This window comes from Macaca mulatta, chromosome 18, assembly GCF_049350105.2.
Source record: "Macaca mulatta isolate MMU2019108-1 chromosome 18, T2T-MMU8v2.0, whole genome shotgun sequence".
NCBI lineage: Eukaryota > Metazoa > Chordata > Mammalia > Primates > Cercopithecidae > Macaca > Macaca mulatta.
This window is the reverse complement of record NC_133423.1, coordinates 70255395-70273263: the sequence shown is the minus strand read 5'-3', so window position 1 is coordinate 70273263 and position 17869 is coordinate 70255395. Positions and strand designations below refer to the sequence as shown.

General features: G+C 43.6%; 1 protein-coding gene and 1 non-coding gene across 15 annotated transcripts in view; both read right to left on the bottom strand.

The window, feature by feature from the left end:
- Nucleotides 1–17869, bottom strand: part of LOC144336392 (uncharacterized) — a 54923-nt gene that overhangs the window by 18487 nt on the left and 18567 nt on the right. For 6 of the 14 annotated variants that reach the window (XR_013408143.1, XR_013408138.1, XR_013408140.1 and 3 more), the window contains 3 exons: nt 13860–13966; nt 12669–12813; nt 10335–12358 (listed from right to left, as the gene is read on the bottom strand). Coding sequence is in view for 7 of the 14 variants with exons in the window: in XM_077974790.1 (XP_077830916.1) it covers nt 12797–12813; nt 13860–13966 (124 nt within the window). In the remaining 7 variants the exon portion in view is untranslated. Of the gene's footprint in view, nt 1–9769; nt 12359–12668; nt 12814–13859; nt 13967–17869 lie in introns of those variants that run through there. The other 8 variants (XR_013408141.1, XM_077974794.1, XM_077974789.1 and 5 more) reach the window with 4 other exon arrangements.
- On the bottom strand, nt 1185–1311 carry LOC114673896 (U6atac minor spliceosomal RNA). Its single transcript, XR_003724747.2, has one exon. It is a non-coding gene; the product is annotated as a U6atac minor spliceosomal RNA (small nuclear RNA).

The following is a 17869-nucleotide window of genomic DNA, read 5'->3' as shown; positions in this document are numbered from 1 at the left end:
TTTTTTGTCACTTTTTTCTACCTCCCTCCCTCCCTCCTTCCCTCCCTCCCTCCCTCTCTTCCTTTCCTTCCTTCCTTCCCTCCTTCCTTCCTTCTTTCCTTCCTTCCTTCCTTCTTTCCTTCCTTCCTTCTTTCCCTCCCTTCCTTCTTTCCTTCCTTTTCTTTCTTTCTCTTTCTCTTTTTCTTCCTTTCTTTCTCCCCTTCCCTTACCTTCTCCTTCCTTCCTTTTTTCTCTTTCTCCTTCCTTCCTTCTTTCTCTCCCTCCCTCCCTTTCTTTCTCTCTCTCTCTTTCTTTTCTTTCTCCCTTCCCTTCTTCCCTTCCCTCCCCTCCTCTCCCTTCCCCTCCCCTCCCCTCCCCTCCCCTCCCCTCCCCTCCCCTCCCCTCCCCTCCCTTCCCCTCCCCTTCCCTTCCCTTCCTTCTGAGACAGGGTCTCCCTCTGTTGCCCAGACTGATGTGAACTCCTGGCTTCAAGTGATGCTCCCACTTTGGCCTCTCAAAGTACTAGACATACAGATGTCAGCCACCATGCTCAGACTCTCACCTTTTTTCTTTTTTCTTTTTTTAAATTATACTTTAAGTTCTAGGGACCTGTGCACAACGTGCAAGTTTGTTACATATGTATACATGTGCCATGTTGGTGTGCTGCACCCATTAACTCGTCATTTACATTAGGTATATCTCCTAATGCTATCCCTCCCCGCTCCCCCCACCCCATGACAGGCCCCAGTGTGTGATGTTCCCCACCCTGTGTCCAAGTGATCTCATTGTTCAATTCCCACCTATGAGTGAGAACATGTGGTGTTTGGTTTTCTGTTCTTGCAATAGTTTGCTGAGAATGATGGTTTCCAGCTTCATCCATGTCCCTACAAAGGACATGAACTCATCCTTTTTTATGGCTGCATAGTATTCCATGGTGTACATGTGCCACATTTTCTTAATCCAGTCTATCATTGATGGACATTTGGGTTGGTTCCAAATCTTTGCTACTGGCCTCTCACCTTTTTTCTACATCTTTTTTCTTTTCTAAAAGCTAAAAAAAAAAAAAAAAAAAAAAGAGAGAGAGAGAGAATGATGGGATCTTACCATGTGGCCAGGTTGGTCTTGCCCTCCTGGCCTCAAGCAATCCTCCCATCTTGGTCTCCCAAAGTGCTAGGATTACAGGCGTAGGCCACAGCATCCAGCCTAAAAACGATGCTTTAGATGCCACAAAATAGGTGGCAATGCCTTAACTGCATGTTTGTTGTCAGGCCCAAGGCACTCTTCCATCCCTGTCAAGGGGAGTGCTAACCAGTCTCTCCTTTCATACAACACTCACCTTTGAGAAATGCCAAGCCTACATAAAAGTTGAGAGAATAGCATGCTGGACACCATGATATCCTTCACCTAAAACTCATCAGTTCTTTCAAATGACATTTGAGCACCCACTACGTGCTAGGTGCTGTGACAGCCTTTGGGGTGCACAAAAGGAAGTGAGTCTTGTTTCCTGAGCACAAACTTGCTCAGGCTTATCAGAAAAAGGATACTATAAAACAAAAACCTATAATATGGCCTGATAATATTTTGTTACTGCAGGCATAAGGAACTGTAGGAATAGATGGAGAGGAGTCACTTTCTGATTGGACATCAGAGAATGTCTCCAGTGATGGTAGTGTTCCAGAGAGGCAGACTGTGGGCTCAGGAGCAGCGTGGGTGAAAGCATAGGAATTTGGCAAGCCCTGATAGATTTGGAAAATGGCAACTCAATTCAGAAAGTTCCAGTGCTGGTCCTAGGAGGCCTCAGGGGCATGGGGTTCAGTAGAAGCATCATGGCTATGAGTAGGGACAGCAAGTTCACAATGCTGGCTCTAGATGACAGTGAAGCTGACCACTCTAAAAGCTTAGGCCAAAAATCTTCTCCTATGCTTCTTCAGGAAAGAAAAATAAAATGTTTGCCAGATCTGCTGGCTGTTGGGATCTTGCTTGAAGATTAAGGGCTGTTGAATTATGTAAGGTGACTCAGAAGTATTGGGGTCAGTCCGCATGGACATGTCAGGGGTGGTTCCTGAAACGCACCTGTTGGCCTTAGTGAGATCTTGGGGCCTCTGTCCTTCGGCAATAACTTGCTTCTCACTTCCTGGAATCCATCAGAAGTGAGCCTTTATATAATTATCCTGAATTGTTACAACTCAGATTTTTTGTTTGTTTGTTTTTGTTTTTGTTTTTGACAGAGTCTTGCTCTGTCACCCAGGCTGGAGTGCAGTGGCGTGATCTTGGCTCACTACAACCTCTGCCTCCTGGGTTCAAGGGATTCTCGTGCCTCAGCCTCCCAAGTAGCTGGGATTACAGGAAACTGCCACCACGCCTGGCTAATTTTTGTATTTTTAGTAGAAACAGGGGTTTCACCATATTGGCTAGGCTGGTCTGGAATTCCTGGCCTCAAGGCAGATTCCTGCCTTGGCCTCCCAAAGTTCTGAGATTATAGGCTTGAGCCACCGAGCCTGGCCAGCAACTCCATTTCGAGTGAAAAGGAATGAACCCTCTTTACTTATTTGAAAAGAAGGAAGGATGACATTAAGGAAGACCTTGGCTGGGTGTGGTGACTCACACCTGTAATCCCAGCACTTTGGGAGGCCAAGGGGAGGGGATCACCTGAGATCAGGAGTTCAAGACCAGCCTGGCCAACATGGCGAAACTCCATCTCTACTAAAAATATAAAAATTAGCCAGGCGTGGTGGTGGGCAACTGTAATCCTAGCTACTTAGGAGGCTGAGGCAGGAGAATCACTTGAACATGGGAGGTGGAGGTTGCAGCGAGCCGAGATCGCGCCACTGCACTCCAGCCTGGCCGAAAAAAAAAAAGGAAGGAAGACCTATGAAAGGATGCAGAACTCATTTGCCTTCCAAGAAGAGCAGCATCTCTCAGTTTTTCCAAATGGCTCTGAAGAGATTGATGGTACAAGCTGGCCTTGGCCGTAACTTCTCATTGCTGAGGTATTCTCATACTGCGGTCAAGAAGGCTAAGCCCTCGCATGCATAACTATATTTGCTTTAACTTTTTCATTTAACCCTTAAGAAAACAACTCATAAGAACTGAAAGCTGTGACCTCTATGACCTCTCCTCAGATATCTAAATTTTATCATCTTACTGTAGAAAGAGCTGGTTTAGCTGGCTTAATTTGTGTAAATAGACTATTGCCTTTTCCTTGGAGTTCTTCAGATAAGATACTGTGGTGGTCTCACTTCAGGAGGGGCTGTGGCAGAGAGGACAGAGATTGCTGGCAGAACCCCCTCTCTTTTTGCTTCTGGGGTCATAAAGAAATTCACCTACACTGGGTGAATTGTGAGATAGGATCCCTTTTCCCACATTTGACATGTGGGTCTGTCAACCAAACTTGGGGTCTCAAGGCTGCGTCGGTGTCTTGCTGGGCAAGGCAGTGGTTTCACTGGTCAGATGGCATGCTCCATGCCTGCAGGGAAGGGTGTCAGAGTGCTCTCTTAGCATTAGAATGCTTTGTGAGAGCCCAAAACTTCTCATGAAGTTTCTCTCTCATTCCCTGTGGCTTCAGGGCAGCAGAGTGAAATAGGAAGAGATGGAGGCTTTACTTCCCTAAAGACATGCTCACACAGCAAAATACAGCTCTTGTTCCCTCGTCTTTTATTCCTAACTGTGGCACTGCAGTACCTTGAGAAAATTGAAGTTGCCCTTTATGTAAAAAATAAAGGAAAAAAACCAAAATGTACTTATGATTTTTTGTCTACTTCCATGTCTAATGGTATATTCAGATGGCAATGGATGATTGCTAGCAGATTTTGGACCAAAGAATTAAATTATTGACACTTTTGACTGGGCACAGTGGCTCATGCCTGTAATCCCAGTACTTTGGGAGACCGAGACGGGTGGATCACTTGAGGCCAGGGGTTCAAGACCAGCCTGGCCAACATGGTGAAATCCAGTATCTACTAAAAATACAAAACTTAGCCAGGCGTGGTGGTGCAAGCCTGTAATCTCAGCTACTTGGGAGGTTGAGACAGGAGAGTCACTTGAACCCAGAAGACGTAGATTGCAGTGAGCCGAGGTCTCACCAGTGTACTCCAGCCTGGGCGACAGAGCGAAACTGTCTCAAGAATGCAAAATAAAACAAAACAAAACCAAAAACCAACCAACCAAACAAACAAGCAAAAGTTTACATAGAATTAAATCATTGACATTTTTGAAGGTCTGTTCTGCGTGACATAGAGGCATTTAAACATGAGTGTTGGTGTGGCGGTGGCTTACGCCTGTAATCCCAACACATTGGGAGGCTGTGGCAGGCAGATTGCTTGAGGTCAGGAGTTCAAGACCAGCCTGGCCAACATGGAGAAACCCTGTCTCTACTAAAAATACAAAAATTAGCCAGGTGTGGTGGTGCATGCCTGTAGTCCCAGCTACTCGGGAGGCTGAAGCAGGAGAATCGCTTGAACCCGGGAGGTGGAGGTTGCAGTGAGCCGAGATCACACCACTGTACTCCACCCTGGGCGACAGAGGGAGACTGCATCTCAAAGGAAACAAACACACAAAAATATGAATGTTATCTTTCTCCAAACAACTTAAAATCTTAACAAACACAAGGTACACAAGAGTTAGCAATGACTTAGTTGATGCTGAAGGTCAGAGGAAAGTCACAAGAGTGACAGCAGGAGCAGCCTGAGAAGGCTTCATGGATCAGAAGCAATGAATTAGCAGGCTTTACATTTGTGAAATGATATAATACATAAAGTGTGTAAAAAGGAGTCTGGAATATCACAAAGTGTTCAATTCTGGAGAAGAGATTGGGATTGGGTGTGAGGGATACTGAAGAGAACAGTTGACTTTGATTATATTCATGCATTACTTATATAATCAGTGGTGTGCTGGTAAATTTTTTTTTTTTTTTTTAGACAGGGTCTTGCTCTGTCACCTAGCCTGGAATGCAGTGGCGTCATCGTCTACCACTGCAGCCTTGACCTCCCAGGCCCAAGTGATCCTTATAACCTCAATCTCCAGAATAGCTGGGGCCACAGGTGTGCATCATTATGCCAAGCTGATTGAAAAAAACCCTTTTTTTGTCGAGATGGGGTCTCACTATATTGCCTAGGCTGGTCTCCAACTCTTGGTCTCAAGTTATCCTCCTAACTTGGCCTCTCAAGTTCTGGGATTATTGGCGTGTCCAACCAAGTGTTAGTAAACTTTTCAGAAAGTGCTCTTTTCCCATGGTTCCCAAAGTCCCTGTTGTAGTGTTTGTCAATTTCCATCATGTAAATTGTAAATACTTCTTCTGTGGCTGATTTTAAACAACCAATATACGGTCAAGTAGGTCAAACATTTTTGAAAATTTAACAGTTTATGCACTTATCATGTACCGCACTCCAAGTCAAGTGCTAGGGGAAGATTGGAAAAAGATTATGGGCCGGGCATGACGGCTCATGCCTGTAATCCCAGCACTTTGGGAGGCTGAGGCCGGCAGATCACTTGAGGTCTGGTTTCCCATATAGAGGTTCGAGGGACTTGAAACCCAGAGAGAGGACTGGTTTCAAACTCCTGACCTCAGGTGATCCACCTGCCTCAGCCTCCCAAAGTGCTGGGATTATAGGAGTGAGCCATGGCACCCAGCCAGCTACTTACGGTTTTTGAGAAGCATCAGGCAATAACTCTGGTGGCAGTATGGAGACTAAGCTGAGACAGAGACCTGTACAAAAGGTCATCTTAATGTTTCAAGCAGAACATAATAAGAGCTTCAATGAAGGCAACGCAGCAGAGATAGAGATGGGATGGATCCAAGAAACGTTGGGGGAGGAAGAATTGATCGAACAATGGATTGACTGAGATGAGTGTTCAGAAGGATGGCCTGCTTGAAGATAATACCTAGGACTTTGAAAAATGATCACCCTTCCTCCTGTGGGGATGAAAGGCTTCTTCAGAAAAGAAAGGAGGCATTTCTAAGAGTCTATGAAGTTTAGGACCTGGGATCCCAGTTGGTTATTTTCTTTGCATCTCACTACTGACGTTTGTAAGTCTGGAAGAGGGAAGGTCTGAGACGTGATTGGCAGGCCATCAAGATGTTTTGTTACTGAATTTGGATTTGTGGATCCTGATTCTGAGTAGCTATGCTATTGAAATGATGGTCTTTTGGTTTGGGATGGAGAGCATCTCACAAAATTGGGAAATAATGATTAACCCAGGAGTTTAGTGTATAAATACTAATTTCTACATGGAGCTTGAAAAGAGTAAGAGAAAGGGAGGAAAATGGCAGGTAAACCTGTGATCCCAGCCACTCTGAAGAGTAATAGGCACAATGCAGAATGGAGAATAGGGAAGCGGGAGGGGCCTTCTGATTCACATCAGAAAACAGCTGGAAGGAGGCCAGAAACAATACTGAGGTTTTAGATGTCTATATACAAACACACAGGGCGTACGTAACAAACAAGGCAAACTGGGGATTATAACACCAGGCAGTAAAACACGATCTCATTGAAACCTTGTAGGATAGGACCTGAGCCTGACATTCAGTTAGGAAATCGAATTCACATCCTGTTTAAAAGAAACATAGCCATGAGGTGAGGAAGGAGATTGGTGTGTGTTGTAGAGAAACTAAGTGGAAGCCCACTGAAGAGCATAAAGATGAATATTTAGAAGGAGATTTAACGTTAGAGCATTAATGACCAGGCATGGTGGCTCACGCCTGTAATCCTAGCACTTTGGGAAGCCAAGGCAGGTGGATTGTTTGAATCCAGGAGTTTGAGACCAGACTGGGCAACATGGCAAAACTCTGTCTGTACAAAAAAATTACAAACATTAGCCTAGCGTGGTGGCACATGCCTGTAGTCTCAGTTACTCGGGAGGCTGAGGTGGGAGGATCACTTGAGCCTGGGGAGGTCAAGGCTGCAGTGAACTGTGATTGTGCCAGTGCACTCTAGTCTGGCAACAGAGCAAGACTCTATCTCAAATAAAATAAAATAAAGCAATTACTACATGCCACTTGACCAGAGAAAAAATAGGGAAAATATTAAATACAAAATTTATATGACATTCAAAGAAAATCCCTTGAAACATTTTAATGAGAAATATGAGTGATTTCATAAATTTTTATACCAATTTTTATACTTGAAATGGCTACATATAGTTCTTGACAAAGACTTTTACAAAATGATCTCTTGAAATTCTTAATAGTCATCACTGATAAAAAATGGCTGGGTGCTGAGGCTTATGCCTGTAATTCTAGCACTTTGGGAGGTTGAGGCAGGTGGATCACCTGAACTCTGGAGTTTGAGACCAGCCTGGGCAACATGGCAAAACGCTGTCTCTACAAAAAATACCAAAAAATTAGCCAGGCGTGGTGGCACTCCTCTGTAGTTCCAGCTACTCAGGAGTCTGAGGCAGGAGAATCACTTGAACCTGACTTGAACTCGGGAGGTGGAGGTTGCAGTGAGAAGAGATGATGCCACTGCACTCCAACCTGGGTGACAAAGTGAGACTCTATCTCAAAAAAAAAGAAAAAAAAAAAGTAAAATGTTTTTGTAACTATTAAAAATGTGAAACAATTGAAATATAGGGAGTCTAAGAATACTTCCTTTTTTCACTGACAAATGTAATGTTTGTGATAAGGCAAATAGAATTTTATTTTATTTTATTTTATTTATTTATTTATTTTATTTTATTTTATTTTTAGATGCATTCTTGCTCTGTTGCCCAGGCTGGAGTGCAATGGCATGATCTTGTTTCACTGCAACCTCCACCTCCCAGGTTCAAGCGATTCTTCTGCCTTAGCCTCCTGAGTAACTGGGATTACAGGCACATGCCACCATGCCTGGCTAATTTTTGTATATTTAATAGAGCTGGGGTTTCACCATGTTGGCCGAGGTGGTCTCAAACTCCTGACCTCAAGTGATCCACCTGCCTCTGCCTCCTGAAGTACTGGGACTACAGGCATGGGACACCGCGCCTGGTGCCCTTTTTTAAAATTTGTATAAGTTTATGGAGTACAAGTGCAATTTTGTGATATGCTTACACTGCAGAGAGCTCAGGTCAGGGCTTTTAGGGTATCCAACACCCAAATGACATACATTGTATCTATTAAGTAATTTCTCATCATCCACTCCCCTTCCCATCCTCTCACCCTTCTACCTCTCCATTGTGGATCATTCCACTCTCTGCATCCTGGGATACACAATTTTTAGTTCCCACTTATGAGTGAGAACATGTGATATTTGTCTTTCTGGGTCTGACTGGTTTCCCTTAAGATAATGACCTCAGTTCCATCCATGTTGCTGCAAAATACATGATGTCATTCTTTTTTATGGCTGAATAGTATTCTATTGTGTATATACACCATGTTTTCTTTATCCCTGTTAATGGACACTTAGGGAGATTCCATATCTTTGCCATTGTGAAAAGTGCTGCTATAAGCATAAGAGCGCATATAACAAACAGATTCTTTATGATGGACAGACACACTCATGTTTTGCCTGTGGGGACAACCCTCCAGCCAGATTAATAACCACCTGTAGCCAAGGATCATGAGGCTGTCCAAAGGACTTTGATAAAAATTCAACAGTAGGAGCATCTAGGAAGTGTCAGGTCAGAGGCACCCTGATGCCCTTGGGTGGTCTATCTCTCTCTCTCTTTTTATTTTTTTTGAGACAGAGTTTCGCTCTTGTTGCCCAAGTTGGAGTGCAATGGTGCAATCTTGGCTCACCGCAACCTCCGTCTCCTGGGTTCAAGTGAGTCTCCTGCCTCCCGAGTAGCTGGGATTATAGGCATGTACCACCACGCCTGGCTAATTTTGTATTTTTAGTAGAGACGGAGTTTCTCCATGTTGGTCAGACTGGTCTCGAACTCCTGACCTCAGGTGATCTGCCTGCCTCGGCCTCCCAAAGTGCTGGGATTATAGGCGTGAGTCACTGAGCCCGGCTGGGTGGTCTATCTCTTTTGGAGCAAAGCTCCATTAGTACCTGAGATATGAATGGAATTGTGTCCCCATCCCAACCAAATTCATATGTTGAAGTCCTGACTCCCAGTACCTCAGAATGTGACCTTATTTGGAAATAAGGTCTTTGTAGATGTAATCAAGTTAAGATGAGGAATACTGGGCTAGGGGGGCCCTAATCCAATGAGGAGTGTCCTTATTAAACGAGGGAAATTGGACACACATACACACACAGAGGAGAAACACTGTGAAGAGACAGAGGGAGAAGATGGATATTTATAAGGCAAGGAGAGAGGCCTGGAACGGACAGCCCCTTCACAGCCCTCAGAAGGAACAAGCCCTGCTGATACTGTGAACTTGGACTTCCAGCCTCCAGAACTCACTAATGAGACAATGCATTAGTGTTATTAAGCCTCTCCATCTGTGGTCTTTGTCACAACGGCCTGGGCAAACTGCTTACAAGGGGAATAGGATTCAGCCCCTGAGAAAAGGAGTAGTACTGGCAAGGCCCAGGCAGGATGTTAGAGTAGCAGCCAAGCAAGGGAGTGAAACTGCACCCTAGGGGAGGAAGAAGAATGAAAAAGAGGCACCAACACAATGCCTGGTAGGCTTTGGGCTAACTCAGTGACATTAAAGCTACACAGCTCAGGGGCTTCCTCAGGACTAGTCTCCCATCATCAAGTTAGGGCAGCAAGACCCTAGGAACGTTGGCTGCCTCCATGGAGAGGGGCCCAGTGGCTGGGTGAGGTTGGTGTATGTGGAAGCCCCCAGGTACCCATGGTGGAGGGGGTGTAGGTAAGAGGTAGTTATATGGACTAAGGTGAAAATTTTGGCTCAAAATTGGTAAGACTTTTATTTTTCTTTGTGAAAACACTTGAAATTTAAAATGTCATAGGAAATTCGGAAAATAGAAATAGGAAAAAAACCAAAACTCCTACAATCTCACCATGTTAACCAAATTCATCATGTATTTCCTTTGTCTTTCTTCATGTGTGTGTATTTCAAATAGTTGGATTTAGAAAGTGTACCTATGCTTTGTTTTTGTTTTTGTTTTGGAGATGGAGTCTCACTCTGTCGCCCAGGCTAGAGTGCGGTGGCGCAATCTCGGCTCAATGCAACCTCTGCCTCCTGGGTTCAAGCTTTTCTCCTGCCTCAGCCTCCCAAGTAGCTGGGATTACATGTGTCCCCATACCTAGCTAGTCTTTTGTATTTTTAGTAGAGATGGGGTTTTGTCATGTTGCCCAGGCTGGTCTCAAACCCCTGAGCTCAGCCAGTCTGCCCACCTTGGCCTCCCAATGTGCTAGGATTACAGGCATGAGCCGCCAAAAAGCGTACAAAGTGTACATATACCTTATATCCTGATTTTTAAATAAACGAAATTATAACAAAAACATTTTCCCGTTTTGCTACACAATTTCTCATAAGTAGAAACTTTAATGGTTGTATAAGTCTACGGAATGGGTGAACCCTAAAGAATTATTCCTCTGTGGTTGGATAGTAAGGTTGTGGCTGGTTTCTTTCTTTCCAATATTCTCTTTAAGGTTTCTTCCAGTACTGAGATTCTATGTTTGGCAAAGAGAAATGCAAGCCACTTCTCAAATTATCTTCTCTAATTCTTTTTAAGGGGCACCTTGTGAGATGCTCTGATGTATGTTACATTTAGTTAGATTTCTGTTGTTTCCTCTGAGTATCAGTTTCACAAAAATAATTTTAAGAAATTTCTGTATCGTTGCCTATCCTAGATGGTTTTTGTTCAAGTATACAGAAAAAATATGAATGTACAAAAAATACAGGTATAATCTTCACTCAGATTCCCACAAAGTGAATATTTTGCCTTACCATAGTACAATTACCAAAATCAGGAAATTACGTTTAATACATACTCTTATCAAATCTACAGACCTGATTCAGATTTCAGCAACTGTCCCACCGTGTCCTTTTTCTGGCCCAGAATCCAACCGGAGACCCCAGGTTGCATTAGTTGTCATGTCTCCTTGGTCTCCTTTAATCTGGAACAGTCCCTCAATCTTTCCTTGTCTTTTCAAAGCCTTGACGCCTTTGAAAGGTACTAGTCCATCATTTATAGAATGGCCTGAGTTTTGGATTGTCTCATATTTCCTCATGGAATTTTCATGCCACCGCAGAGGCTTTGGGTTCTTCTCAGAACGTCTCAGGAGGCATGTGATATAGGTCTGTCGCATGACAAGTAACGTTAACTTTAATCGCCTGGTTAAGTGGGTATCTGTCAGATTTCTCCACTGTAAACTTAGGATTGTTTCCTCAGTAAGTATTCTAGGGACCTGTTTTGCGACTATGTAAAAATCTTGTTTCTCATCGTAATGTGACTGCCTAGATTTCATTGATGAGTCATCTCCTAACCAACTGTTACTGTGGTGTTTTCCAGATGGTAGTTTTCTAGTTTCATTGTTCTATGTTTATTAGTAGTAATTTAACTTGACAAGCTTTATCCTTAACCTAAAGAGGCCTAAATGTTCCTTTAGTTAAAGCAAAAGAAGAGAATAGTAATCTATCACTTATTCTGTGCTGTTCCTGTTATGAAAGCACAGAGAAACCACCAAAGGTGAGCTGCCCGGCACACACACCGAGATGAAGGACATCTTCATGTATCTGTATTAATGCGTGACTTTCTGTCTTCCTCAGCTAGGTATAGCTTCTGCCAAAGAATCAGTTCTACAGATGAGAAAAACTGAAACCTGAGATATAGATACACTGTCTCAGATCAGACAGGGGCACAGCTAGAACTAGTTTCAAGTGCCCAGAGATTTTTAGTTCTTATCTAGGACCTCTCTAAAAATTACATTACTTCTGTTATACAGGTAACATGGTATGTCTTCAAGAAAAGACATTTGCTTTTACAACTATTACCATTTTTAATTTTTATTTTTAGAGCCAGGTCTTGCTGTGTTGCTCAGGCTGGAGCACAGTGGTGCAATTGTAGCTCACTGTAACCTTGAATTCCTGGGCTCAAGTGATCCTTCTGCCTCAGCCTCCCCAGTAGCTGGGACAATAGGCATGAGCCACCATGCTCAGCTATTTGCTTGCTCTTTCATTTTTTATTTCAGTTTTTCCCCCTCATTTGACACCTTTGGTATATTTGCTCTTAAATAAAATCATTATCAATAAGCTTACCATTCTTAGGCTGGGCACGGTGGCTCACGCCTATAATCTCAACACTTTGGGAGGTCGAGGCGGGTGGATCACCTGAGGTCGGGAGTTTGAAACCAGCCTGACCAACATGGAGAAACCTTATCTCTACTAAAAATACAAAATTAGTCTGGCGTGGTGGCGCACGCCTGTAAGCCCAGCTACTCAGGAAGGCTGAGGCAGGAGAATCGCTTGAACCCGGGAGGTGGAGGTTGCAGTGAGCCGAGATGGCGCCGTTGCACTTCAGCCTGGGCAACAAGAGTAAAACTCCGTCTCAAAAAAAAAAAAAAAAAAGATTACCATTCTTTTGGCTAATTATTATATACTTTTTCACCCATTATAATCCAATCTATTATTTGCAAACAACAATAGTAGTTATTTACATAGAAGCTTCTTATAGACATAAATTACAAAATTTATCTTTACCTCAAGCTGAATTCTTAACAACAACTTTAAATTCTGAACACAGAAGCTTCCATTTATCCAGAATAGTGACGAGGTTCTGGTTAATTAACATTCCCATGTATAGCAGGATCTCCACTCTTCAAAGAATCCAAACACAAAACTGGAGGAAAGTATTTACCTTAAAACTGGACAATGTTTCACATCAATGTGAACAGCCACTCTCATTGGGTAGTCCCATTTAAAACCAATGGCCGTCAGCTCTTGTTTTTCAAATTCCTCTTCTACATTGTCTTGTTTTCTTGTCATTTATCTTTTTGTATTTTCTAAAGTGACATGTAGGAGAAAAAATTTTAGGTTATTTGGACATTCTGGTGATTGATATCGTGCATTTTTAAAGTTATTAATACGTTTGTTTTCATCATAAGCTAAAAAGAGAAAGATATTCTGTAGACAGTTGGGGACACTTCTTTTTTTTTTTTTTTGAGACGGAGTCTCTCGCTGTTGCCCAGGCTGGAGTGCCGTGGCGGGATCTCAGCTCACTGCAACTGTGACAGTTGGACTGTGACTCTTGGGTTCAAGCGATTCTCCTGCCTCAGCCTCCCAAGTAGCTGGGATTATAGGCATGCACCACCATGCTTGGCTAATTTTGTATTTTTAGTAGGGACGGGGTTTCTCCATGTTGGTCAGGCTGGTTTTGAACTCCCAACCTCAGGTGATCCACCCGCCTCGACCTCCCAAAGTGCTGGGATTACAGGCGTGAACCACCACACCCGGCCAGAATCCGTTATATTTCTAGGGCTGCTATATTTCTCTTTGGCAAGGAAGTAGAGTTGAGAGGAAGACAGAAAACACATAAGATGCTTCTAAATTATGCAGGAAAAATGTATGTTTCTATTGATATTTTTCTTTCTAGTGGTGGTGGCAGATCCTAACGTTTTAAACTGGAGTGAAAGTCTGTGTAGCTGGGATTTGAGACGGGGTGGGTGTCTATGATCTGGGGCTTCTAAAGGGTGAGGGTAGAGTATACACTAGGGTAGGGTGAACAGAAGTAGAATCCTTCCATTTTCTTCTCTGCTCCCCACATTCGTGTGCCTGCCTGGGATAATCTAGCTTCCTCAGCTCTGCCACCCAATACCTCCCCGCGGTGGTTGGGGATGGGGACTACGGGGAGAGACAGGTTAGTGGACATGGTGGGTTATCTATCCATTCTTCCCTATCTCAATGAACTCACATTTTTACTTTAGTTTACATCGTCACCCATGTACTTGGGGAAGAGAAGATCTCAACCTTAACAGTTGGTTGGCTAAACCAATCAGTGCATTCCATTTCCCACTGAAGGCCATTGTTCAGGAGTGGACATGTGACTTACCAGGTCCAGTCAAGGTGTATCTCAGGTCTCCTGCTTGGGAACCTGTGACAGACTGCCCTTCATCTGCATGCCAGGATGTGCAGGAACCATCATGTTCCTTTTGCCACCTAAGAAAAGCAAGTTAAAGATGAAGTCCAAAGAATGACAGAGGCACATGGAAGGGAGTGGCAGAGAAATGCAGCAGGAGGTCCTGGTTAAGGTGATTCTAAAGCCAATTCTGCTCTGAACTTCCAGTTACATGAACACATAAATGTTCTTATTGTTAACCCAGTTAGAGAAGATATTGTTTCTTGGAACCGAAAATATTCTAGCCTTTTACCAAGAGTTGGAGGTGCCTCCATACACCCATCTCTGGGGGCCATGTTTTCCCTCTGACATGATGTTATGAATGGTAGTTAATTGCTCATATGCACCTAGAATGTAGATTAAATGTATACCCTTGAAGTTAACAATAGCAGAAAACAATGCAGTTCAAGTATACAACATTGTACAATGAGGAGGAGAAGGGCAGTATTTGAGGCTCTAACCATCATTTATCCCTGCCTTCCTGCCTTCCTGCCTTCCCTCCCTTCTCTCCCTCCCTCCCTTCCTTTCTTCCTCCCTCCTTCTGTCCCTTTCTCTCCCTCCCTCCTTTCTTTCTTTCTCTCTTTCTTTCTTTCTTTTTCTTTCTTTCTTTCTTTCTTTCTTTCTTTCTTTCTTTCTTTCTTTCTTTCTTTTTCTTTTTCTTTCTTTTCTTTCTTTCTTTCTTTCTTTCTTTCTTTCTTTCTTTCTTTCTTTCTTTCTTTCTTTCTTTCTTTTTTTCTTTCTCTCTCTCCTTTCTTTCTTTCTTTCTCTTTCTTTCCTTCTTTCTTTCTCTTTCTCTCTCTCTCTCTTTCTCTTTCTTTCTTTTCTTTGTCTCTTTCTTTTTTATTTCAGACAGGGTCTCCCTTTGTCTCCCAGGCTGAAATACAGTGACACAATCACAGCTCACTGCAGTCTCAACCTACCAAGCTCAAGCCATGCTCCCGCCTCGGCCTCCTAAGTAGCTGGGACCACAGGTGTGCACCACCATGCCTGACTGATTTTTGTATTTTTTGTAGAGATGGGTTTTTGCTATGTTGCCCAGGCTGGTATCATATTATTTCTATGGAGAAATCTGTTACAAGTTCCATATAAGCAACTTACAAATGAAATTGTCAAGACTCTGTGGGTCTCAAGTTTCCCATGAGGGTATCATATTAGATGAAGTTTAAGGTATCTTCTAAGTTTAACATTCTATGAATCTTTGTTACTGGTTCATTTTAAGTCAGTTAAATGGAATTCCTGAAATAGGGCAGCATTCTTGAATAATACAGCACTTGAAGATTGTTCATTCCCTGTTCAGCAAGCTGTATCTTGTTTGTTTTCACAGCAGTTGAGGATTTACCATCATTAACTATTTTTGAAATTCTAGCACTCACATCTTGCCACTAAATATTTATACACAAAATACCTTATTTGTTGCAGCAAACTTATTATTTTGATTTGTCAGTTTTTATGGAAACCTGAGAGATCCAAACAGGCTCACATTTCTAAGCAAAAGCAAATAGTAATTTCCTCCACCCATGTGTTAGTCAAAGTAGGGACTTTTTCTAAGAATAGAGACATTGGCCATCTTGAGGTAGTTTCAACACAAAAATGCAGTGGTTCATAATACTTTGGTTCAATATTTAAGTTACAGATTGAAAAATAAGTGGTCTAGGAAGCACAGAGAGTGCCTTGAAATAAAAAGATCCGTGTCTGTGGTCATAATTAGGCAAAACCTACTTTACCTGTAGGTGTGGTCAGTGATTGTCTACCTGGCAGGAATTAAACGTTTCTAAGAGACTCCTCCAAAAACTCTCTCCCATTAGACCACACCAAGAAGTCTGAAATTCTACCAATCACTCTTTAAAGAAACTGTGCTACACAGAGTGTCCACTGGAAAAAAAAAAAAAAATTTAACCCATTACCTTCCAGTGGCACGCTAGCTGAGATCAGCCTGATGGCCACCTGTTCGGGGGGTGAGTGCTGAGAAAGAGAGGAGGGAAGGACTGAATCTGGGGTACCCTACTGAAAGTCCCTGTTGGGTACACAGCTCTGGGTATGGGAGCAGGGGCCCAAAGACCATCTGGCTCATTTCATGGCTTTTTCTTGGGTGTTCCTATGTATCTTGATTCAAAAGAAGTCAATGGATCTCATTTTCCTTGAATTTCTGAGGGTTCAGATTGGAAGACAGCTTCCTTCTACGTCATTCCCATTCTCTGTTCTCTTGCTCCTTAATGTATGGTCACCTATCAATAAGTCTCACTGGGGCCCCTCTGCTGTGGCCTGGCAGTTGTTCTTTGGCAAAAGAACAGCTGTTTGGATGCTGCTTCTCTCCTCAGGATGACTGCCTTAGGATTATATCCAGGAATAATGCCTCTTCAGTGGGCCCCTGATTCGGTGCTTGGAGGGGGGAGGAAGTGAGAGACAATTCCTTTGTTTCCTCCTCATTTCCAGCCCACAGTCCTTGTAGCTGTGTTAGAGATGAAGCAAATAAGGCCGGGCACAGTGGCTTATGCTTGTACTCTCAGCACTGTGGGAGTCCAAGGCAGGCGGCTCACATAAGATAAGGAGTTTGAGACCAGCCTGGCCAACACGGTGAAATCCTGTCTCTACTAAAAATACAAAAAATTAGCCGGGCATGCTGGCGCACACCTGTAATCGCAGCTACTCAGTAGGCTGAGGCAGGAGAATTGCTCGAACCCAGGAGGCAGAGGTTGCAGCGAGCCGAGATCGTGCCACTGCACTCCAGCCTGGGTGACAGAGCGAGACTCCATCTTTAAAAAAAGAAAAAAAAAGGAGAGAGATATGAAGCAAATAAGAGAAAAGATGGTACTGATGTTTGCTCTTGGTGTTGTGGAACAGAAGGACGGGGAACTGATGTGGGTCTCTGCTGACTCTCTGCTATGGATCTATTTGGGGTGCATCCATTAGGTAAAATATCTGATGGTGACACATTTTTATTTTATTTTATTTTATTTTATTTATTTATTTATTTTTTTGAGACGGAGTCTCGCTCTGTCTCCCAGGCTGGAGTGCAGTGGCGAGATCTCTGCTCACTGCAAGCTCCACCTCCCGGGTTCCCGCCATTCTCTTCCCTCAGCCTCCCGAGTAGCTGGGACTAGAGGCGCCCGCCACCACGCCCGGCTAAGTTTTTTTGTATTTTCAGTAGAGACGGGGTTTCACTATGTTAGCTAGGATGGTCTCCATCTCCTGACCTCGTGATCCGCCCGCCTCTGCCTCCCAAAGTGCTGGGATTACAGGCGTGAGCCACCGCGCCCGGCGGTGACACATTTTTAAAAAGGATTCTGTAGGGCAGCAACCTCACCTACCTTCTCTTCCTTTCTTTTTTTCAACAGAGATGGGGTTTCGTCACGTTGCCCAGGCTGGTCTCGAACTCCTGGGCTCAAGCAGTCTTCCCTGCTCAGCCTCCCAAAGTGTTGCGATTACAGGCGTGAGCCACTACGCCCAGTCTAGTATTCTTATAAAAGTTCTGCCTTGTGTCTTATGTGAAGTGTGCTTTAGTCTCGTCCCTGTTTCCCTGTACTGGGGGCTTCCAGGAAGGGAGGAGCACTGGTAAGGATGATGGCTGATTTTCCTCAAGTAAGTTACCAGTTCTCACACTATGCATTGCCCTGGCCCCCTAGTCCATGCTGAACAAAGCAGTGGAAAATGTAAGTGACGGTATTCCTTTTATTATTATTTTTTAATTTTTTATTTTTTGAGACGGATTCTCACTCTGTCACCAGGCTGGAGTACTGTGGCATGATCTCGGCTCACTGTAACCTCCGCCTCCCAGGTTCAAGCGATTCTCCTGCCTCAGCCTCCGGAGGAGCTGGGACTATAGGCACACGCCACCACGTCCTGCTAACTTTTTTTTTTTTTTTTTTTTTTTTTTTTTTTTTTTTTAGTAGAGATGGGGTTTCACCATGTTCACCAGGATGGTCTCCATCTCCTGACCTTGTGAT